Source organism: Amblyomma americanum, chromosome 4 (genome assembly GCF_052857255.1).
Source record: "Amblyomma americanum isolate KBUSLIRL-KWMA chromosome 4, ASM5285725v1, whole genome shotgun sequence".
NCBI classification, from domain to species: Eukaryota; Metazoa; Arthropoda; class Arachnida; order Ixodida; family Ixodidae; genus Amblyomma; species Amblyomma americanum.
The window spans coordinates 126,432,834-126,457,342 of record NC_135500.1 but is presented as its reverse complement, the minus strand read 5'-3'; the positions used below and the strand labels follow the sequence as shown (position 1 = coordinate 126,457,342).

At 49.6% G+C, this 24,509-nt stretch overlaps 1 protein-coding gene across 6 annotated transcripts in view; it reads left to right on the top strand.

Annotated features, from left to right (window-relative positions):
• Tsp74F (Tetraspanin 74F) overlaps positions 1–24,509 on the top strand; it is a 345,404-nt gene that overhangs the window by 283,519 nt on the left and 37,376 nt on the right. For 3 of the 6 annotated variants that reach the window (XM_077661653.1, XM_077661654.1, XM_077661655.1), the window contains one exon: positions 14,225–14,696. The exons of 2 other annotated variants lie outside the window; for them this stretch is intronic. In XM_077661653.1, the coding sequence (XP_077517779.1) occupies positions 14,684–14,696 (13 nt within the window). In that variant the 5' untranslated portion in view covers positions 14,225–14,683. Of the gene's footprint in view, positions 1–14,069; positions 14,697–24,509 lie in introns of those variants that run through there. One more of the 6 variants, XM_077661656.1, reaches the window with a different exon arrangement.

Sequence of the window (24,509 nt, the reverse complement as noted above, 5' to 3'; positions counted from 1 at the left end):
CACAGCTACAGCTACGCGGGCGTTTATTTTAAGACGACCCTTTCGCCGAGAGCTATGCGGAGGCTAATCGTTTCCTTTTCAGCAGCACTAGTTGTCCTCATGCCCTCGGGCGACATCCGACGTAGAACCTACGCACGTCTGGGTATGACTCTCTCGTTTTCACTTGGTTTGAAACAGCGCGTACGAGACGGTCAATGAAAGCCGGAACTGTGTAAAAAATAGCACCCGCGTTTTTTTTCCCGCCCGCTCGCGAACGTGTGGGACCTGGCTTCTACGGTCACGCGCGCTCTTTCTTTGTTCTTTCTTTGTTTCTTTGTTCGGAATGCCCGTTTGGAACGTAAGGCCGGCGCTTACGTAAAGGCGGGCGCTTAGGCGAACACGTGCGGCGCGTGTCGCTCGCATTCACGCTCCGAAGAATGCGCACCTCAAGAAAGGTCGTTTCTCCGGTGAATGTCGCCGACTGAATGCTCGCCGGTCGCATTCCTTTGCCTTAGATACTGTGGTGGCTGTTCGAAAGCCGTGATGATTATTGAGAGCTATAGATTGTAGCGTGGAAAGGACTATAGTTCAGTTGAATATCATCGCCTCCATTAAGTTGTACCACAACAACCTACATAGTCATAAAATAGAGACGTGCCCCAACTTCTACCCTCGTATATCATAGGCAGCCTCGTAATAGAAGAGCGTGAGGAAAGAGGAAAACAAGATTTAAAAGTCGATCAGCGTGTAGCAGTAGTTTCCACGTACCACCAGATACTCATGTACCGTCATGTAAACTCAACAGAAACCGAAGAGAGCACGCGAAATCCAAAAGTTCAGTAGAATCGGCCAAGCCAATGGCAGAGTTGCGTCAACCTTTTTGAAGTGTTAATAATGAATAGGATAGGGGTTGCCGGACCAGTAGCCACGAAAGAGCGTTGAGGATAGCAGATGGGGATAAAATTTGACAGGAAATTTTCCGAACCATCGAGATTTGCTGTGATTAAACAGATCCAGGGGTAAAGGGTGTCTTTTAGTGAAAGATGCACAAATGAAACAAAAACAAAGATACATGATCACGCCTGTGAACGGATACAGACTCCAGTACTCTGTTCTTTGTTCCCACTTCACATTTTCGTAGCGTTCAGTGCGGTGATGGGTGTGAGAAGCGTAAATGAACTCCGCTCTCTATTCCTCATTTTCATTGTCCGTTACTAAGATTGAAGGTGACTAATATGCGACCGCAGTGGCTACGCCTTGTCAGGTAATGTCTCATGGTTTGTCTTCATGACATGGAAATATTCTTGGGCATTGCGCTGACTACAGACGTTCTGAGTACAGTGTATGTAATGCAACAAGGAATGCCGTATGGCCATTACCGTTGGCAGTCATGACACTCCAGTAATTACCACCAGCCGGGATTTTTTTTTTTTTTTGTGACGGCGCTATCTACCTCAGTGTTCTACCTTGAATGTTCTTGACTCACCCCTCGTTCGATGTACTACCGGAGTCTGAATCCGGAAAAGACTGCAGCCTGCTTTTCGTAGAACTTATTAATAGCAGGAAAATTATTTAGCCATTACGGTAGCCGTGGAGACGATATAGCCACTGAGAGAATCTCAACTTCGCTGCCTGACCTCCATGTGAATGCGCGAACGTGAAGTCTCTGTCAGCCTTCACAGGCACCAAGCGTAGTACCTCTGTATTTTTTCAGCCATACAATTTTTCCCGACAGACACAATCTGCAGGTTTAACTTATAACATCGGAAATGTCCGCGGGCTTCTAAAGTTTACTTGCATTTTTACAAAGCCTAAAAATTAGTCGGAAGGAATCAACTGCTCAAGGGTACAGCATGTCCATTACTGTTTATTTTTCCGTCGCTATTCTCACCTTCGCCCCATATCCATAGACGAGCGCCGAAAGCGCTTAAGGATACGAGCATCAACTAGAACGAATCTCTTCATTACTTGGGGGTGCATTGCTAAAGTGGCGTAATCAATTAAACTCTACCATCTTTTACGCCTAAGACTCTCTGGTATAGACGATGAGGTGAGTTAGCGTGCAAAATGGCTTTTTTTTTTCTATAACTGGTAATGTCCACACAGCTGAACGTCTGCCAGGTTCACATTTTGGAACACAGATTTGCAGCCCGAGCACGCACAGAGTCATCCTCACACTGCATTGTACTTTACAGATATCGATAAGCCACAAGCGGGCTCATCCCGACTCAACCCGGGCAGCAGGCCATTTTCCTGTTGGCACGAGTCCTGATTTGGTGTAAACGCTGTCTAAGGGGAATTCTTCTTTGTTACGCGGGCAGTCACGCCAAATTCGCATTGAGGATACATTCTCGCGCCTGCGGCGTAAGTACAGGATGCAGGAAACCGGGAGCCAGCTATTGCGAAGGCAAGCGGTTCACTTGGCTTGCATGGTGACAGCACCACGAACATAGCAACCATGAATGGGAAATTTTTCTTCGCATGGCTGAAACAACTCGGCGTCGCGACACAGGCTCACCGGAGCTACCGTTCTCGTCACGAACTCGTTGCTCTTACTCCGCCGGCGCTTCCTGAATGTGTGTGCTTTAGGAATTAACGCTAACTGCGGAAGCGTGACTTTGCCCGCGAAGGAAAGATACATTAAACAAAAATAAAATAAAAGGTTCGCCTTCATCGCACCTTCTTAGGCGTCGTTTGCATTCATGTGAGCTCGAAATACATGCACTGGGGAGGATATATGAGTGCTAAAGGGGGAAGCCATTACATTCCTTATAGAAAAAAAGTATATATACAGGAGGCGTGTATCGTCTGGCCCACTAATGATGTCCGTCTTCATTGACCGCCCGCTGCGGATGGCTGTTATGCGCCGCGCGCTCGCAGTCTTCATTATCACGCCCCACGTTCGATGGAAATCAGCAATTAAGCGGCCCCAAGTGCTGTGACGAAAGTGTGTCGTATATGAGAGGCGCCGACGCTATTTCGCAGTCACCGCGTGGTCATATATATGCGAGATGCTGCAATACGCCTTCTACTTAAGCGCAATACTGCAATACGCCTTCTACTTCCTAGGATTGAGCGTGGGCCCTTATTAGCTCGCCTGTGAATTCGCAAGGGGGGGGGGGGGGGGGAGCAAGGATGCTGGGGCACCACTGTGATATACTGTCCAGATACCTGGAGACAGGAGCATCTCTTGCGTTATATATGGCGGGTAGCATATGATGGGGGGATCATTAAGCTAGCGATTCGAGGGAGGCGAATTCTTTAGGTATATGCACATGACTCTATGATAACAAAATAAAGGCAATGTATCTGTGCTGACAGTTCCTCCTTCAAACACGTGTTTTTTGTCAGTCCCTTCGTCGACATGTCATGAATATAGAGAAGAGTAGCCTTCACTTTCGTAACTGAAGCTTCGATTAGTGGCGCGGCATATCAGGAACGACTTGTCATGGACGAGGTTTGTGGGAGGGCTATGCTACAAAAAAAAAACAACAACAACGAATGTGGGTAGCCATGAGTTGCCATGAGAGCCATGACTTTAATGTTATGCTTGACTTCACTTGCAGCACTGACGTCACAAGCGGTTGATAGCGATGGGAGATGTACCAAGCCCATGAATGGATCAGAGAAAACAGACTGACGCGAAACATTGCTCTTGACTTGGCCAGGTTGCTGCAACGTTTCTATGAACATATATAGGTATGGGTTACACCAGGAATACAAATACTTCGATGGCCGAGTTTCTGCTGGAGTTAAGAAAGCTTGAACAAAACCTGACAGGTTAATAATAAACACACAAAAAAGCGGCGAAAGACATTCTGCGACCGCAGCTCGCTTTTCGACACTATTCAGAAGACCAAGTCAATAACCAATTTTTACGGTACGTAAGATATCTTCCTGCATGGGCAGCGCCTTAGCCACCATATCGCTGGCTGCCATGCAAAGCTGATCCCATCATAGGTTACAAAATAAGACTATAGCTTCCGCTATGCATATTCTGACTGATGAGCACACCGCCCTAACACATTTTGATGTTTCTAACGATGGCAGCCTAACTAACAGCCGTGTTGAATGTAGCTCCTGGCACTCTGCTACTTCTACACGCCTCTTTAAAGAAGTTTTCTCTCTCCATTCGCTCCCCTCAATACGTCGCCATATGCATCACAGTACCCCCATTGCGTGCAGAGTACGTCCAACCACATCCGCACTGGAAACAAAATAGCAATACTCATAATTCGCCCGCTATCGCGATATGGCTTTAGTGTGGCGAGTTCTTCCCCTCCGAGAAGCCGACAGGTACGGCCCGCCGAGCGGAAGCGGCCGTCGCGAACCGCTATATGGGCGCACTTTGTACGTGCCCAGTGTACCACACTATACACGAAAAGGAGCTGCTGGCCCGTTCGATCGCTTCCGGCGTTCTTTTGACCGGCCGGAGACGCCCCCCGGCGCGCTCCTCCCGGCGGCCGGTCACCCTCGTCTCTGGGAGGGCGTTGACACGCGGGCGCCGGCCGCACGGGCGATGGAGACGCAGCCGGTGCGCCGGACGTTGCCGTAGTCCGGAGGCAAGAGGAGCGGGGCGCGTGGAGATAATCGCCCGACGTACACAGACACACACAACACACAAGGGGAGCAACGGACGAATCGCGCCCAGAGGGCAGGCACCCTCCCCGTGTACTTTCGCTTTCTCTGCGCCCAAGTCGATGACCCGAACGGGCGCAACTTTCACCAGGTTCAGCGAACTGATGAGCCAAGGCGGCGGCGGGGCGAACTGCTGCCCTGCTGCCGTGTCCCTTGACGCCGGCTCTATCGTCGCCTTTGCCACTTAGGCTTAGGAGAAAATAATAATAAAAGAAGTGCAGCTCTGAAGGAAAATATGTCACTTCTTTTTTTTCTGAGTGAAGTAACGGAGCAATATATACACGCAGATGTTTGTCTGTTAGGTGATGTTGTTTTAGTTCGATAAATTGTCCGTTACTGTGTACAGCAGCACAGAGCACATCGCAGATGGTCTGTTTTTGCGAGAGAGTGAATTCCGTGGAAAGAGAAACACAGTCACGTGTGGCCGCGGAGATGTGGGGCGTGATAATTATTAGGAAGCTTTCTAAGGTAGGATACTCACGGCTGGCAGATGGCAGGAATTCTTGAAAGCTAATGTGTGTCATTACATAAATCTGTCTTACATTAAATTAATTACAGAAGAATAAACAACATCATATGGCTGGCGTTCCTCTCTAGTGATTTGACAGGGCTATTAACCCAGCTGTACACTCAGCTGCCTTAGGACAAGTACAGACAGCAACAAGGCTGCGGCTAAACCGCTTAAGGGCGCAAACTTCGTATACTGAACGGAAGTTCGCAACTTGCGGACAAGGGCTGGATTGATACAACGTGCAAAAGCAAGTCTGGATTATGAGAATCACTGCAGCGAAGGGTTCTGGAATAACAGCGACAACCAGAAGCTCTTTAAAGTGAACCAAAGTCTGATCACCTGAACACCTTCGCACTTCGTCTGTATAGGATCTAAACAGAAAGCGTACAAAAGAGAGTAAGCTGTTCTATAGCTCACTCCCTTTCGTAAAATTGACACCTTACTCCCTTTTTTTACCCCTATGTAGGCGTATTTGTCTACACAGTGTATGTAGAAACGTGGCTGCTATGACTGCGATCTAAGCAGCGCAACAAAGATGTCGGCGTGTTAGTTCGGTTCATGACTGGGGCGTGCTTGTATGGCGAAGGTCACGAAAGGTCAACACGTAGGTTGATCCTGAACACATCGTATTGACCAAAAAGCTTCGCTAATGCGGCACATTGTCAGCCCAGCGATGCTAGCATTAAAGAAACGTCGTTAGAGCGCGAATGGCATGCTGCTGCACACAACAGCTGCGATAATTCGCTGGACTTGAGGTATCGAATAAAGTTAGATGTAAAATTCCTCGTTAGTCGTGATTTGCATTAGCTATAAACAAGCCCATTGCTAAATGGCTCTATAAAATCCCCCAGTTCCGTTTCTATCAGCAGGCATTGCGACACCCTCGGCTTTGGTACGCGAGCGCCAATACTTGCTGGCCTCTTATGCTTGTTCGTATTAGCTGAACGCGCCGCTTAGTACGCGCTAAAAAGAACATAAGGTACTTCTCTGGGCGGGGAAAGAAGACGAAACATCTCAAACGTGACGAGGAGTCGATGAAATCATCCAGAATGCATCACTAGATACGTCGAAGCCAGGTGGGAATGCATCGCACATGTCGTTCTTGGTCCGCCTGTGAATGCTGATGAAACCGAACAAAGGGACACAAGAGAAAGAAGACGGGATATATGCGCCATCGTTAAGCCGATGCGTCGGTAAGGAAACGGCCGTGCCTTGACTTCGAATGATATTCGTCCAATGTAACCATCTAGGTGGAGACGAAAAGAAGTGACGGTTAAGGATGCAGGGACGAATTAACTGCTTGTTTTAATGTGTTTTATTTCACGAGCGCTCTACATTTCGGAGCAGTCTGCTACTGATCGTATATTCTTTAATGGCTTATTTGATAAGAGTGAAGGAATTCTCTGAGCATTTGAAATTCAAACAAGTTTCATGACGGAACCACGACATAATCGAATACTTGCGGCCTAAAACTAAGTCGGGGAAATAAATGAATGGGTAAAAGGTGGCCTCCGCTTAGTGGAGAGATTTGGTCAAGGGCACATTTCTCTGTGGTCATGACACCTGCGTGTAGAGTAAGGCGAGGGACAGGGCAAAGAAACCAGCGACAGCGACTTGTCACACAGCTGGAGCCAACGACAAGGATGGAGGAAGCTTGGACGAAATTACAAGAGAAAAATCTCGCTGCTGCAACCAACGCATTTTCCTTTTAACAGATGAGCGTTCGCATCTTTTTTTTTCAGGGGCGAAAAATTTCCCGTATGTGTTTTGACTAAGCGCGATAGCAGTTAAGCCGGCTGTTCTGTGTCGTAGTACCGGATCTCTGCTTGCTACGAATGTGGTTCCTTGTGCACTGCCATAGATAGCCAAGGGTGTGACTGCGGCGCTAGTCAGAAAGGCAGCATCCAGTTTCCGGTTTCAATGGCGTTCGTAACATGCTAACTATTGCAAGCGCCTAAATTTTGAGGAAACGACACGAATTTAGGTAGTTCAAATGAGCTAAAAAAAACGAAATTCTCGTAGTGAGCAGTCAACGTGGTATTTCACCAGCACAATCATGTTTTTCTATGCTCCCAAAAATAATCAAGCGAGGCAGCAGCTGGCTGTTCGAAAAACATCAGGGCAGCAAGTCACTGCGTTAGACTGAGCACAAACAGTGCCGCCAATGTAAATTAAGGCTTTAAAGCAACACGTTATAAAGGGTCAAGTGACTCCCTCCATACTGAGTCACTTGACCCGGCACTGTATCGTGTATGATCGTGCGACTTAAATGCGTCGCAAGAGTAGGAAAAATGAAAATCAATTCCTAGCACTTATCCACATGGTCTGTAGAACCGAAATTACGGTAGTTGATTTCGTTACTCTTACTAGGTGGAAGCTAACGCTACTGACGCTGGTCTCTGCTGCTAAATTCGACGCTGTAACTTAAAATAGGTGCTTGTTGTTTAGGGTCAGTTATTTGTTAAAAATTGAATCAGTGCCTGTAAGCGATAACTTCGGAATAATTGCAGGCTTCTTCATGTCATGACCACGGTAGAAGATGTTCCGGCATTCTCTAGCTTATAGTTAAAGGTCATTACATATGCAAAAACGATAATAGGAATCAATCGTAGCTTGCTCTTTATAGCGTCAATTCCGCTGTTTTGTGACTTCAGAAGAAACTGTTACAAACACTTAACTACGCAGTGAAAAGTAAATTAGAGATATGTTGGCCATCGAAGCGTTAGCTAACTTCTTATTTATTGCACTAAACTGAAAAAAATAATGTCAAAATCTGTGACCAGTAAGCTAATGATGTCGAAGACCTTTTGTCTGTTCCACAATGAATGAGGAAGCCAGGAACTCACTGCCGACTATTAAAATCCCACGGGTCAGAACAACTGGTCTATAGTGGGCAGCGTGAACCGCCCTGCCTGTCAGGAGCACCACGGCTCTCCGCTCAAATTTCGCCGCACCGAAATCTTTTTCCGAGACCCCCCCCCCCCCCCCCCCCCCCGCGAAAAAAAATAAACACCGCCTAAATACTCATACACCTGAGCATAATTCTGGGTACCATTTCGTCATCCAGTCTGAGACAAGCTGCTTTAACTCAATCACTTTTTTTCCTTCAAAACTGAACTAATCAATGACACACAAGCATCCTCGGCATTTTTTACCCGCGAGCATTCTGCGAAGCCATTTAAGGTGAACGATGGGTCTCTGCAAAATAGTTAAAGGAAACATAACGTATAGTGCCTGGTCATCTGCAAGGCAGGCCGCCAACCTAACTGATCCCATACGAGAAAAGAAAAAAGCAGAGAATGATAATAAACATACAAACAAAAATCGCACACTATAAACAGAAGCGAACAATAATGTGCCCCATTAACGTCATTTTGGAAAGTTTGAAACAGCAACTCAGCAGCACAGCTCCAGCACGTAATCAGCTCTATTCAGAGATCGTCATTAAAACATAGAAAAAGGAATCAGATACCACATCACCATACATTCATTATAGTTTTGAATTTTTTCATCGCTTTAACACCGCTATGCTGGTGCGTTCGGCCCATGCTGCGGTGTTTCGGCATAATAACTGAATTTCCGAGAAGGAACAAGGAACCGGAGACCAAAGAGAGGTTATTCGGAACGATATAAAAGTGAAATTATACTTGCATCTGCTTGCATTACGGAACGAGAATACACAGAAGTAGTGCGAGGTTAGAAAGAGGTAGAGACCGATCAAAAGCTTCGACGCTTTTATGCAAGTTTTTCTGGCGTCGTGCTTTTTTAATCAAATCAGCAGGTGTCCTTGTTAGGAATCTCCTGAATCACATTTTCTCGCCTGCGCCGACTGTTCCAGTTTCTGTTAAGTCAGCTTGTAATGTACAGCAGGATCCCGTTTACTTGACTGCAAGGCAAGAGCCATGACGTCGGCGCCGGCAACGAGCATGAACACGAAGCAGTCTTGCTTGGGGCCACCCGCGCTGCGACGAATTTATTGCGTGCTTGTTGGACTGAACTTATTTGTTTGTGGCGTCAAGCAAAGCTACCGCGGTTCAACTTGAGTTACGTGCTTTGCGCGCTCCCGGGAGTTTGAGCCGACCGGTAGGCAGCCGGGTGCTACGCCAGCGGGGCAAGGGGGAGGGAGGGTGGCGCGCCGTGACAAAAGCACTCCTTCCGAGAAGATCAGAGGAGTGCGTCCTCCAGTAGGCTCGGGCTGAACGGACATTACGGCGGAGCCCCGAAAGCTAAGAGCGGACTGTGGCATCCGGTTGGACAAACAGGGGATTGCATGAACACTGCGGTGGTGCACTCCAACTCCGCTTCGGAAACGGCACTCTTCGGAGTAAGACGTGGCAACTGCAAAAAGTGTCGACCTCAAAATTTCGACCTCACTGAATGACGACCTCATTCAACAACAGACTCACGCGTGAGGTTGAGGTCTGATTTACTGACCTCACCAAATTTCGAGCCGTCGCCGACCTCACATCAGCCTCACCTCACGACGTGAGGTTGAGGTCGAAACCTCATTGGGTTTCTTACCTGTGCACCCCTGTAACCGTCTAGTCGGGAAGACCATTACTAAACTGCACTGAATTTGAAGCGAGAACTACCGTGTTTAGGAGCTCGTACATAAACAAAAAATAAAAATAAAGGAGTACCTCGATTGTTATTCCAAGAGGGTATGGTACCAAGCCAGCCAACAGTGCGCCAGCGTCGTGTTTCTTATACCGCGACAGCGGCTTTCGGCGACAACAGAAACGCAGCGCGTTCAGAAATGGCGTATTAGCAAAGCGCCCCACAGCGTGGGGGGAAAAAAGTCTGCAGAAGAAAATAGAAACAGCTGATGGCGTGATATTGGCGGCTAATTCTGCAGGAGAGGACGGTCTTGAACTTGTTTCCGTCAAGGACCAACTGATGCACTGCTGTTAAGGCGCTGGAGATACACGCAGATGCATACACGCTTCGGTATGCGCGGTCCGTTTTGAGCGCTTCGCATCGAATAAAGAGGTAAAAATAAAGCGAATCGAAGTCCATCTATCATTGAGTGGCTAATTTCGATGTGAGCCCCGAAGGTGTAGCGATCCGTCATCGTTCCTGGAACAACTCGCCGTCACTTATAGGTGGACCGAAACGGCCTCCGCGCCATGCACGGGGTATTAGGCGTTCCATTATTCCAAACGAGCGCATAATCACCCAACAACAAATAAAAAGAGCCAGAAGCGATGACAGCGGTGACGAAAGACAAGTTCGCAGCATTGCTTTCCGTGCTGTTGTTTATCTTCGTTTCATGTATGCGGCGATCGGGTACGAGACACTGTCGCGCATATGCACATCGGCGTCTTTCAGCGCTGGCATTGCACGCACCGACATGCTCTGGAGGAAATGCACGGCGTTTATGTGCGAGCAAGGCAGGAAGGACAGGACGTCGAGGCATGCAAGGCCTGGCGGCCACTTCGCGCGACAGGGTGTCGGGCGTCCAGGACAGCCAAGGCAGCTGTCATCGGCTTGGCTCGAAAGCAAACATGTCGCGACAGCCTGTGGACGCAGGCGCAAAGTCGCTGACAGGGTCGACAGTGTGGGCAGAACCGAGGCGGCTATAAACGAGGGCTATTTATTGATCGTTCCCCGTGGACGTCGAAGGGACACACGCGGTACTTGCGGTCGCCGCGCGGTTGTCTTCTGTCTGCGGACGGTTGTGTGGATCAATTTTTTTTTAATTGCCGAATGAGGTAAGAAAAGAATCGCTAGCTTAGGATATGAGTGGACTATAAAAGGTAAATTTATTTTCGTCTGCCAGGAAACGTCTGCTGGCATTTTAAAACCACGGGCCAAAATTGAGAAACACCCGAAGAAAACCCAACTATCTTCTGCAGTGAAGCGACTTCTTTAACAGCAAAGAAGAAGAGCACTCCGTATGCAAGAGTACATCAACGTTTACATACATATTTCATAATGTAACCGCGAAATAAAAAAGCAGATAATAAGAAAAAAACTACTTCGCAACAGCTTTCGAGTTGCGGCTTGGTTAGGGGTATGTTGATCCCAATAAGCCCAGTGGTTGACTTTCACTCAAGGGATGACCGTGTGGAAAATATGAAAACACGGTAAGCGATACTTCCTACTTCTTTCTTTCAAGGTGAAAAAAGAAGCAGCGAATATTATAATGCAGGGCCACGCCCGAATCGGAATCACTCCTAGGTGCTGAATCACCATAATGAAAAAGACTGCAGCAAATATCGAAAAATTAAAAGAACACGACCCAGCAATCATGTTTAAGCATTGCCTGACAGCCTGAGTTGCAGAAGGAAACTATATGCTCGTTATCTGTCAAAGCGATTCACCACTATCGAAGATAAAAACATGAGATGCCTTTGACTAAGATCTCTTTTGTCAAAGCACGTTCCAAAAGTTTCACGTAAGTGTTCGGCGGAGTATGCACCGTTTGCACCCGAAGGTGTTGACCGTATATATGACGGAGTCGCTTATTCGATCATGCTCAATCGAAAACAACAGCCCAGAATTGCTTTCGCTTTCCGCACGCTATAAAAGCTCACGGTCCTTGAACGCGCCCCTCGACTCTGGCTTACCGTCTGATTTCGGTGTACAACACAACGAGAGGATGTATTCGCTTACGCGTCCCGAGTGGCCGTTCGATCAATTCAGCGAAACTCGCTCAGCATAATGCACGCACGCATGCCCGTATACATACATAAGACCCTATTCCTCTGACTCTCACAGTATACTGCGCATGCGTGCTGTTGCCATAGAGCCAGCTCTAATTGGAGCGTCGGGCTAGAGCGACTGCAATTTGATACGGGCGCAACCAGCGAGTAACGATCAGGTAATGCGCATAAGTCGCGACGAATATGCATTCACGACAAGCCTGTTGACCGGAGCCGGCAATGAACTGATCGGCTTGGCTTGGCTGCGCGCGCTTATCGTATAAGCGTGCAATCGACGCTCCACTGTAACGCTGTAGCCGTGGCAGGCGAAATTGTATCTGGGACCCGGTCACGACTCGACTTAACGGCGTCTCCGAGTGATTAATGACCATATCGGTCGGTGATGAAAGCTGGCGATACTTGGGCAGCCAAGTAGACGGCAGTGCCGCCACTTAAGTGGTTACTTTTCAATGCCTGCCTGGCATTTCGATTTCTCTTTTGTCCACGCCAGTGAGAGTTGTGTGCATTTAACGTCGTAAAGGGGCCGTCCCTAATAAATGGTTGGCAGCCTGGCCTATGAAAAATTGACGCACCCTAATCAGTGAAATTTGAGATACCGGAATGTAGGGAGCTGAGTCGCATGTATAGTTAATGCTGTGAAGTTGCGCGACCGCTGAATTCATTAAACCCATCGCACCTGAGATCGAATAGGGAGTGGCGATGCGCTGTCGTCGAGAGGACCGAGCGTATGCGTCGCTCAGTGCAGCGCGCGTTCATTTTCATAATAGTAATCAATGGTGTGTCTTTGGATATGCATATATAGTGCCCGGGAAGACCAGATTCACTGTCTGAAGTCGTGCCGCACTGGAAGTCAGTCTGTGTCAATGCATGCCAATCCCGATAAAATTTAATTGCTTTGATTCGAGATTTTTCGTTGATTCGCGCTTGCCTCTTTACTTTAGTATTCTATATATTTGCCCGTTCAGACTAGCGCCGAAGCTTAAACGAAATTCCCTTATGACAACTCTTCAGCCGCAATTTCCGATTCTCAGAAGATTCTACACCTAGGCGATGTCAGGTACAGATATCCTTCAGCGTTAAGTCTATAGAAAGACATCATGAGAGGTTCACTATTCTCGTAACCAATCGCTTAAACTTGATTTAAATGCTGGTATTGCATTCGTTATGTGTCTAGTTACATCGCCAAGGTAAATTGATCCATACAAGCACAAGCACTGTCAAGCTACCGCTAAGTTATGTTGTCTAAAAACCAAGACATTGAAGAAATTCAAAAGCGGCGACAGGAAAACCGGAAAGAAAGGAATATTGTAGTGCAAAGGACAGACGTTCTAGAAGCCCGTGCTCACGAACAAGGCGATTTCTGCGTACACCACTCTGCCTCTGTCAGACTACAATGCCTGTCTCCAGACAAAGCGCACAAACAGACCTTGTCGTCTTATAAGACATTTTAACAAACTCCTTGCAGAGCGATTTGAGATTCAATAGCTTAACTGCCTTAATCTGGCTGCCGAAAGCACGGTAGGGTCAGTGCAGACATCTCAAAAATGCATTCGGCAGAGGGAAGTGCTTATTCAAGACTCTTAGAATAAACTGCTCAGACCATATATACGAACGTGGGAGAAAACGTAGAACGCCATCGGAGCGAATTCTCTCAGGAAGCGATTTTCTTGGTGGTACTATGCAGCATGGACCATAGCCGCAGGCTGTCTCCGGCACGACAGCGCATGCCGTCGCAATGATGCGGGGTGAGAGCAAGCGAAGCAAGGGCCTAGCGATGAAAGCGCAGCAACATCTTCTACCCACATTCCCACTCTCTTTATAAATGTGCGCACGTCCGCACAGGATAGAATAAACTTCGATGTTTGAATACACGAACGCTCCCTGCATAACGCTACCATGGTGCGCGGCTCTTCGACGGGCCGGCAGCGCCTTTCGCCAGCGGGGCGTCGAAGTCGCTGCTCCGCGGAGAACGCGCGCGCGGTACACCCGACGTGCGCGCTTATCGAAGCCGCACCGTCGCGCCTTGCACCCTTTCCGCCACGCACGCCAGCCAAGAGTGCCCTCCTTCTCCTGCAGGGCCGCTCGCCTCTGTCGCCGCTGCGATGCTAACCTTAACCCTGAAGAGTCGCTTTCTCCTTTCTGCTCCCGGATAACGGCCCGCATAGAAGAGAGGGCGCATAGCGAGAGCGATGCGAGAGAGAGAGAGAGAGTTACCGGCGTGTACAGCCTCCTTGCCACGGTCGTGGTGGTGGCGGCACCGGTCAGGTACGCCACTCTATCGCTTACGCGAGTGTACCACTCTCTCTCTATCTCCTGGCGTTCTTGCCGCCTCTTCTCTTCCTCCCTTCTTCTTCTTCTTCTTGGTTTGCCTCTCACCACCAGCGCCGGTGCGCACACCTCCCTCCTCGCCCCTTTCCTTCCGGCCCTCCAGTCTTTCCGGCTGGAAAGACCCCTTTCACAGCAGAGCGGCCACACGTTAAACAACACCGAGCCGCACCGGCGAACCAGGCACAGTCGGAGGCGAAGAGCAGACGAGGACGGGTTGCCCCTTCCTATATATGCCTCCCGGGGGATCAACCAGCAGAAGCACGGCAGCCAGTAGCGGAGAGAACCAGCACCGGTCCTCCTGACACGGCTCCCCGATTTCTACCACGCATCTCGGCCACCACCGATTTTCCACCGGGACAACGAGCAAGCCGGCCGCTCTTCACTTTCCATCCTCTGCGGGCCCCTGCCTTCGGCGTCTCGTATTATTTCCCTGACTCGCGCCAGTGGTGATCTGCATTTCGACTCGCGGAATTGGACGCCGCCGCAGTTTGTGACCGTAGGGATCCACAGCCGGGGACACTTGTTCTTCTAGTGAGACCAAAACGCTAAAGCCCCTGCCAAGATGTACCTCAGGTGTAAGTACCCGTTTTGTTTTGTTTCTTTGGTTTTGTTACGTTGTGTTGGACTTGTATTCAGCCTGAGTTGTGTTAGACCCCTTTTGTCCCCTTCCCAGTTGTCTCATGGTGTTAGTTTCGGTTTGCATTTCAGTGCTTTTACATTCTGGATTTGGTTTATCTTTATACCGAAGTGCCGAAATTTTGTAACATTTGTGTACTTTATCAATTACGTATGATTAAATGGGCTCCTGACTGAATTAGAAGCCAGGTTGCGAACTTCGCTGCGTAGGCAACAACTGCATCTCCAACGTCCGCCACTCGTCTTACCATTATTTAGGTGGGCAGCGGCATTATATAATTCCCAAGTCGCACCGCTCGACTTCTTAGGCTCCATGGAAACTCGATGCCGCCTTTTTATTCCCTGTATGTTTCACGTTACTCCGTCCCAAGCGCCTGGCACGCACCCACGTGGAGAGTTGGCCCTGATGGCGGTTAAAATCAAGTTTCGGTATCAGATTTCGCGGTGCCGACCCCTTTTATTCATTTTCTCTCCTCACTTTTTTCTTAGAAAGTTCACCCGCTTTTCAAGCCCATCTTCTTGAACCCGGATCTATTTACGCCTTGGCCTTTTTTCCTTTTTATCTATTGAGGCGTGTTGTCCTAATCTGGCCGCCAATAGAAACTGCGCTCGTACTGCTCAGTAGCGGAGACGCGGTGTGTTTATCGGCGCCGCAGTGTCTTCACTTCGGTCCTGCGTTTGGCGACCTTGCGGCAATAAAAGTTGAGAAAAAGAAGGGGACCCAACCTTGAACGAATGCGGAGGATCGATATTACAAGTTGCAAACGTCCCGGTGCGTCTCAATGACGCTCGAAGCTCCCGCGTGTTTTTTTTTTTTTTCGCCACTTGCTTGTTCTGGCGCAATCAGATAAGGCGCGAACGTAAAAGCTCGCCGAGTCGCGCGTGTGTGCTATGGTCGTCGATTTGTTTGTTTGAGAGCGGCTGGAATGCGGAGGAGACGGGTCGTCCTACCCCCGGCGTCGATCTCGATGTCCTCCCCGTCGAACGCTGCGGCGAGTACGGTGCCAGTTAGTTTTGCATGCCACTGGAAAACGTATCTCAATTGCCCCGTGACCTTTTCGTGTCATTGCTGCGCTCCCGGTTGCTCATTTGCCAACTTTTGTAGGCGGGTTGAGTAGACTCGAGTCTCTGACAGGATTAGCACTTATGCCGAAAGGATTTCGCGTGCAGCGCTTGCAGTACGCTGCCGGCGTTGCGCATTCACTGCCGTGCAAAGGACGCAAGGACGAAGCGTTCAGAAACGTTCGGTGCATTCAAGAGGAGTTGGGTTTTGGTAGCTTGAAATGTGCTAAGAAACGAACTCGTTTTCGAAAGCTGGATTTGCTGCATTAGCAAGAAAAAAAGAGCAATGAAAAAGTGATTTGCCTAAGACATATTCCTCAAATACGGGGCAAAAGAGCACATCCAAAGTTTTTGAACCGGTATAGGATACGTGTTTTGAAATATGCGCACTTTCCTCCGAGTGCAGGCAGTGGAGGGAACTTTCTCGCGCGATTTGGTGTCATTGATCAGCAAGAATCAATTCTCTTAAAGTGCCTGCGGTGCTTGCTGTCGTTCCGACAAGGACACTCGATAGCTTTTCTGTGGCCCTATTGCTTACAAAATTTTCGCCAGCACATGCAGTCTGAAAGCAAAAATACAGGGCGTCAACGATGCTGCGTGACTGCGTAATTACGCTTCGTTGCATAGCGCGCCACGACTACAGCAAAGCCCTCTTTACACCGATAGGAGCAGCATCGCGTTTGTCAGGGCGGTCTCCGCCCACGTTTTCGGAGTTCATTGATAAGCAGACATTTGAAATCTGCCAATTTTTTTAGCTTTCCCACTTGCGTGTTATGAGACCAAAATAACTTCTTGGTAGTTTATGATAATGATCACTAGACATCTCAAATACTTTGGGTGAACTTTACGGTTCTCTCGGAGCTACGATGAAAGCCGTAGAAGTGGCTGATGTACCCGCTTAAGGAAGAAGCGCTGCTACACATAGTTCAGTTACTTAGTTCTTAACCTGTATATTCTGATGCCATACTGCCCCCCCCCCCCCCCCCCAAGAACAAAAAAAGGAAAAGAATGCACCCGTGAGAGTAACGTGCGCTTCGACTGAATGCGGAAATTTGAACGTATTCAGTAAGAAAGTGCAGAAATTTTATTTGTCAGCTACTGAATTAACGTTGCTAATTTCGGTTAAGAAACTGCACATAACCTGAGCTCTAGCCACCGTGTGCTTCGCATTTGATTTACTTCTGCTGTTTTTGCGTGGATTCTACAGATTCTATATTTTGTTGCCCACACGCAGACTTGCTTCTTAGAAGCGGCATTGTGTAATTCGGATGAAGTACTGCCGCTTCATTATTGCCGCCATTTCAGTGACATATAATGGCTGGTAATAGTAGCAAATAAAAGCACCATCGTTGCCAATTCGCTGATTGTCCTCGTTTTAAAGGAAAACCGGGCAAACATGTTGCGTGCCTCATAACTATAGCCGGCAACAGTGCACACAGTTTGCACGACTTCTAGCACGTACGCACGTGGATAGTGACCAAGTTTCTCGTTGGAATCTCACGGCCCTTCACGCAGCTGAAGCTTAACTTTCCCGCTGAAAAACCCTCGCCGTCCTCCCTCCTTAACTAAGCACGCAACCAGATTGAAAGGTGCAAATACTAAGTTACAATCACATTAGAGTGAGAAAATAGAGAAAGGAAGGAAACGCTGCACAGTTGACGGCGTTATCAAAAAAAAAAAGCAAACACGCTTATAAAGGAAAGAAGCTCGATCGAAGGTGACCGGCCATCTAAATCGTTTCTCCACCCCCCCCCAGTAACCGGAGCTGCTCCTTCGTTGGCATCGGCGGCAGGCCAGCGCCGAGAATTCGCCGCCGGCGCCGCCACCGCCGCATCTTCACGCTTTCTTTACATTGCTTTTCTTTGCGGAAAAAGAGAAAGAAAACGTAGACAGCAAAACTTCCTCCAGCTGGCCAAGGTCCGCTCTCCTTGCCTTCGTTGCTTCTGCGGGGCGATGCCAATCTCTCGTGAGGCCGCGCTTCTGACTCTGCTGCTTCAGCCGACCGCGTACCCTGTGACGCGTGCGCACGACGGCGGCGAATACCCGCTGTCGCCGCATGCGAGCCGACCGACCACGCTTAGTATACAGCGCGACGCTGCGCGGCACCCGACTAGCAGCACCAGAGGCAGCCGTCTTGTTGGCAGTCGGCTGTGAAAGCGCTCGTCGCGTTGAATTCGTAACAAGCGGAGTAGCGCGCGCGCGTTTATTTACTTTTTCTTTGCCTTCGCTCTCTCTCCGTTCCCTCTCTCATTTCATATCCTTTCTTCTGAGAGAAAAATGCGTTCCACTACCACACCGCGGCAAGAGGCTGCGAGCACTTCGGAGTGCTCTGTTGTACGGATGTTGCGCACGCTGTATATGCATCACCGTTCTGTATAGTAATAATAATAATAATAATAATAATAATCGAACGGCATTTTACTACATCTTAACGAAAGCCGCCGCGGTGGCTGAGTGGTTATGGCGCTCGGCTGCTGACCCGAAAGACACGGGTTCGATGCCGGCCGCGGCGGTAGAATTTCGATGGAGGCGAAATTCTAGACGTCCTTGTACTGTGAGATGTCAGTGCGCGTTTAAATTTCCGGAGCCCTTCACTACGGCGTCCCTCATAGCCTGAGCCGTTTTGGAACGTTAACGCCCATAAACCAAACCAAACATCTTAACGAAAGTACTCGAGTGTGCGTGCGTGGTATTGGTTCGTGAATAATGGCTCAGCGGCGCTTGAGTTCATGTTGCGTCAATCTAAATAAAGGTTTTAACCCAATGTCTGCCTGAGCAATTCAACAAAAGCGCTACCCGGTGTTGTGCAGTCGGGCAGCGCCTGCGTCACACCCTGTGTATACACGGCCATGTTGTTTGCCTGCCTTGTCTGTATACGTTGTTTGGCGCGCATACATCGTTTTGGTCTCGTCGCGGGATTCACGCGTCGGGATTTACCGCGGCTGCCGGCCGACCGAAGGCGCGGGACGCCTGCACACACCTGCGGCTCGGCCCTGAAATCCGGGTGGGGCGCTGGTATTCGCATTCAGTCAGGTGCGGACGTACGCGCCGGCATGCGCAATGACGCGCGCATGCGATATGCGCAGTAGAAGAAGCCGCGTGCGTGGTGTGTAGTATGCGTTGGGCTCCGCTGCATGTACAGTGAGCAAGGCGTGCGGGTGCTTCTCTTGTAATATGCCCCCAGCGTACGGGCTATAAACCGCTCGAAATTTTCCTCCGCTCTAATTGAGATGCTGGCTTGTGCGGTAGCAGTGATCTCCTTTACTTTTCTTTTTTGAGGCGGCAGGAGTAGAAGAAAAAAAAAATCAGTCACGGCTCAGTTTTTTAATATGCCGGTTCACACCGATCTTACATGCTCGTTTTTGGCCATAGAAGACTTGTATTGCATGCCAATCACGAGTGTGAGTTTGAGTGAAATACGTGAAAAATAAGCAATATCAAACAAGCCCTACTGTCCATCTGCCCATGGCGTGCAAGTGGGGAAGACGCGAACCGGTTGGGATTATTTCAGCAGCTAGAAATAACAACGCAGCCGGGCTTTGAGAGAAAGGTGAACCGGTGTTCGTCTCTCTGATACCGCTTCTTTCGAAAGGAATTTGCTTTTAGGCTAAATCAAGTCTACAAGCTAAAATTTTTGAAGCCTAACCGAAAGAATTACATGGTTGTAGACACGCATTCGCACGACAAGCTGTTGTCCTATGCCTCTTCTATCCTTTTGCCCTTCGCTTTACAGATCACTTTCTCCAGACTTCTTCTGTGCCTGATGTATTGGCAGAGTCGCATCGTCGACACGAAAGACGACGCCATTTCACGATCCAGTCAGCTAACGTTAACGAGAGTTTGGAGCCAGACTAATTAACGCGCGGTCGTGATGAGAAAAAAAAAGCGTGCCGTCGTGTCAGCGTATTACTACGTCTTTTCTCCCAGTCGATTTTTTAACGCAGCATTAACGCAGTTTACGCATGCAAAAATAGCAGGGCTACCGCAAGACACACCTATAGCGTGGCTTTTTGGGCTTGTTAGTACATAGTTCCAATACACTGTAGCGCAGCAAAAGACGAGGACACAAGAGACGAGAGAAGAACACCACGAGCGCTAACTTCCAACAAATTTTATTCTCCTGAAGCATCACATTTATACACCAGAAAACAGTAATCACACGTGCGAACAGAATCGACTTCTTAGAAAAAAGAGCTCTTTATCTGAGAGGAGAATGGAAGGTGTGCTAACACACGAGCATCCTGACCTATTTATCTTTTCGGCTTCAATGATTTCGCGCGTTAACCTTTCTCTACTTTTTCCTATCACAAGACTTTTATCAAAGAAAGGCTTACAGGATTTTGACTTGTTCGTCTCTCGTCTCTTGTGTCCTCGTCTTTTGCTGCGCTACAGTGTATTGGAGCACACCTATACTCGGTCCGTTGCAATACTCGTTGCGCCACAGAAGCACCAACACACACGCTGCAACATGTACCGCCGAGAAAAGTGGCTTCGCCGCGGCGCCCACTCGTCCATCACAGAAGGCGAAGGCAAGCGGCGCCTCGTCCGATGATGGACAGCGATAGGGGGCTGGCTACTGCGCCCGAAATGGAAACTGCGAAGAGCACGTTGTGGGTGTCTCTCCTCGGGAGCCCGCCATTCTTTTCTAGGGCGTGTTTCCGGGCAGCCCGGCACTTAACCTTGGCTCCCTGCGGCGTTGCGAGCGGCGGCAACGCCGCCACGGACAACGCGGGACTGGCTCCTCCGTTGGCCGCTCACTCGGCGGTCACGGGCGGCTAGCGCCGCAGGCTGACCGCTAACGGGACGAGCTGACGCACGCAGCTTGCCGCGTTTTGGTTGTGGCTGCCTTTAGGACTTGTGAACATACCCCTCGCAAAGCTCGGGCTTTATTAGGATTCTTGTATCACGATGCGCTTACACAGATAGCACGTGACAAAGCCCGGTGTGCTGTAGGAAAACATTCTCGCAGGGGAAGCTTTTCAAACAAGATATGCGGTTTAAGAGAAACAGCGTGAGGAAGGAATGAGAGGAGGTTAACAAATAGAGAGTCTGGCTTTATGCTGTGTGCTGAGGGAAAAGATAGAGTAGATGAAAAAAAGCAGGAGGGAAGAGAGCGAGGTAGAACCGGTAGATCAGTTCGCTCAGGGGAGGAGGAGGAGGAGGAGGTGGCTGCTGGCAAAGAAAGAAATGGCTGTCTCCCTTCGGGCGGGCACCTGAACTGCAGGGATGGGACGAAGAGAGGGAAAGAGGAAGACGTGCAGGTGCATCCTTGCGCGGAAGGAAGGCAAGAAAAGCTGGGATGCTCTTACACGTTTACTTTTGTTTTGTTTGTATGTTTTCGGAGAGATTACCGGAAGCAATTTGAGGACGCACCCTACCAGCAGACAAAGCCCAATAGACAACTATAAGTTACCAGTTTCCTGCTCAGTGAGGGAATATACGAAATAGAGAAACGAATACAGAAAAAGGGAAGTGGAAAAAAAGAAAAGAAGACAGAATCGTTACGAAATTCGTGCCTTGCGTGAAGTGAGCAGGATGCACCGTTACAACCGCTTACTTCTCGTGGAGACAAAGTGGCTTCAACGAAATGAATGAAAGTCACGGCTCCGCGCAATTAATTGCGCCGACAGTGCTGTGGCGTCTCCCATTGTCAAGTTAACCAAAAAGGAGCTCTGCGACTCAAACCGAGCTTCATGGCATTCGGCCGTTTCCTCCTTCCTGCGAGAACGCCTCACTCACTGAACTCTTGGAGACGCTGCTGCAAGCGAGGATGCGAGCCGGGCTCCCCCGCTCGCCTCCCGTCGTGTCCGTGACACGCGCGACAAAGCCAGGGAGTGCTCCGCTAAGCAAGGCGACAGCTCTCTCTCCCCCATCGCTTCAAATCGCCGCGAGCACTTCGCGTCGCGGCGCGCTTGTTGGCGTCGTGTTCCTCCTTGCAGTAGCCTCCCCCCCCACGGGGGTGCGCAGTCTCTCCGTCTCTTTTGTTGTCGCCAGAGGAAGGAGGAGGAGGGAGAGATGCGGATTGCCTCAGCAACGGAGCGAAGCGGCGAAAACCGCCTCCTTTGTGCAAACCGTCCCTTTAAGGCCACCCGCGTGTTAGCTCGTTTCGTTCGCTCGCGAACTCTTTTGTAGCTTCCAGTTCTCGCTGGCTGATGGTTTCTCTGAGCTCATCACTCAGATGCGCGCTTTTGTTGGTGCTTGGTATGCAGGTCTGCCCGGTCTTCGTTCTTTGGGAACGTATTTTTGTTTGTTTTTTTCAGTCCCAGTTTAACGACGCGCTGGTTAGCATAACAGAGACAGGGCCGACTAACCAGTGGGTTAGCGAAGGGGTTAAAAGCTTTCTGGGCTCAATCACGGCGCCGGATACAGCAATACCTCTCTTTACCTGTCAAAGAAAATTTGGGAAGTCTTTTGCGCAGTACTCGCTATGCTGAAAGCAGTGCTGGTGAACAGGAGCCGTGTCAACCGGATGGACTTGGAATCTAGATGGGAAGCGTTGATAACGATAAAGCTGACAAGCTTACAGCCCCACTGTTTAGCGATCTCTGTCAGAGCTCAGATGCTGACAGTTGTATATTTATAGCTCGTATTTTGATATTTAGTTAGCCTGGCTTCTTCAATCGCGCCATTCCATTTCACGGCAGGTGTTATTGAAGGGAAGGTCGGGATTATTAGCGGAACGAAAATTATATCACCTGGTAAACAACGTTGTACAGTCATCCACGAATAAGAGGTCTTCTTTCTGTTATCAAGTAAACAAACGTCTCAAAATCAATTTGTCGACCCGTTAAACTCAACGTCCAGTTTAGAGACATAGCCCTCCCATCCTACAAAGCATGCTCTATCTCGCACGGGTGTCACCGTATGAAGTTCACTCACATTTAACAACGTAGGTCACTCCTCCTTCGCGTCCTTGTCTTCCCTCTCACCTAACGTAACGCGCACTCCTCGAGTCCGTCGCTTTAATGATACCCCTGCTTATCAACGCCGGAAATTCCCTCCGCTCAGGGTCTTCCTGGTTACGAGACTTGCGTAAGTAACGGTCACCATTAACGCACAAGAAACGCAACAAACCTGACACGAGTCACGATAGATGGCGGAAATGACGACATAACGAAGGGGTCGGGGAAAGGAAAAAGGAAGGAAGAAACAAAAAAAACGGCATGTGACAGCAGCGCCGCGGCGGTGGCACCTCGTACCAGCGGCAGCGACAACATCAGCGCTTATTTGTCTTGCGAGGAGGCCATTGGCGCGACGGCCAAGTCGAAAGAGCGAGGAGCAAAGGCGCTCCCACCCGCCTCTTTAGCGACTGCTAATGACGAGCGAGCCGCTCCGCCGTTGGCATGCGTCGCCGCGAGGGGCGCACTGCCGCTGCCCCGTGCCGGAGAACTCGCCTACGCCACTCGACGCTCTGCCTTTCTAATGCTGTGCAGCGCTGCAGAGGCAAGAGCCGGCGTCGTTAGATAACCAGAGGCCGAAGGCGCGTGGAGGCGGTTCTCAATCAACTACTACCTGTGCGTCGAACAATCGCGATAGCGAACAATACCTCACCAGCTGCTTACCTAACAGCTTGTATTCGAGGGCGCCTTTAGGAACATGAATTCTCTGTGGTTAGAAGACACTGCTTCTTCGCGCCTTTTCACGAAGGGTTTATGAGCCAACCCCCTGTTCGACATTGGACCCTCCACTCATGTGAAAGTTCGTGTTCGACACTGCTTCTTCGCGCCTTTTCACGAAGGGTTTATGAGCCAACCCCCTGTTCGACATTGGACCCTCCACTCATGTGAAAGTTCGTGTTCGACACTGACATTCTATAAGTTTGGTCACTGGACTTCCGTCCACACCTGCAAACTGTGGTGTGCCGTGGAACACGTATCGCTTGCAGAGCACACCGCAGAGTGAACACAGCTGAGGGGCGGGGCTCCATTACGCGGTTGCCATATTCCGAAAGCGGCATACGTCGCGAGTTGTGATTGTGAAAAGGTGTACACCTTCCGTGACGCTGCACCGTTCTTGTGTGGGGCAGACGGAGAAATATCGGCGCCTAGTGGCCAGGCGACACCCGTGCGGAGACAAGGTCGTCGGCAAGTGCGTCCGCGGAGAGGTACCCAGGAGGCCGGAGCTCGCGTGTGTCCGTATGTGTTGAGGCGGTTTTTTTGCGCAACCCCTCAAGACTGCGCCCGCGCGGACACCGACGACTCGCGACCGGCCCGCGTCGCGTTAGTCAGTTTGTCACGAACTGCCATCGGCAGCTTGGCGCGTGCCGAGGCGTGCCAATCTTGGGGACTTGGCAGCTTGCTCCCGCGACTTGTCATGACCAGGAAGAAAGACGGAAGGCAGCGCAACAGTGAACGAAGGAAGGGGCGTTCTTAAATGTGACATCCGCTTTTCTCTTGTAAGCGTGAGGAGGTGGCGTCGTGTAAATGGGCGCGTCGCTTTTGATGGTTCTTCCGCTTTTCGCAATAGGTCGCTTAAGCTGTCGCGCTTGCTACTTGTTTGCCGCGAATACTTGCACATGTATTTAATTACTTAAGTAGCACTCAGGCGACCGTGGTGCATAGTTACGTGTGGGCGCCATACGGTGAAGATACACGTGCCGTTCTCTCGGCGACCTTTCAGTTTTACCTTATAATAAGACAGCTTCGTTCGTGAATTCTCCCGCAGCCTTTAGATTTACACAGTTCAATTCG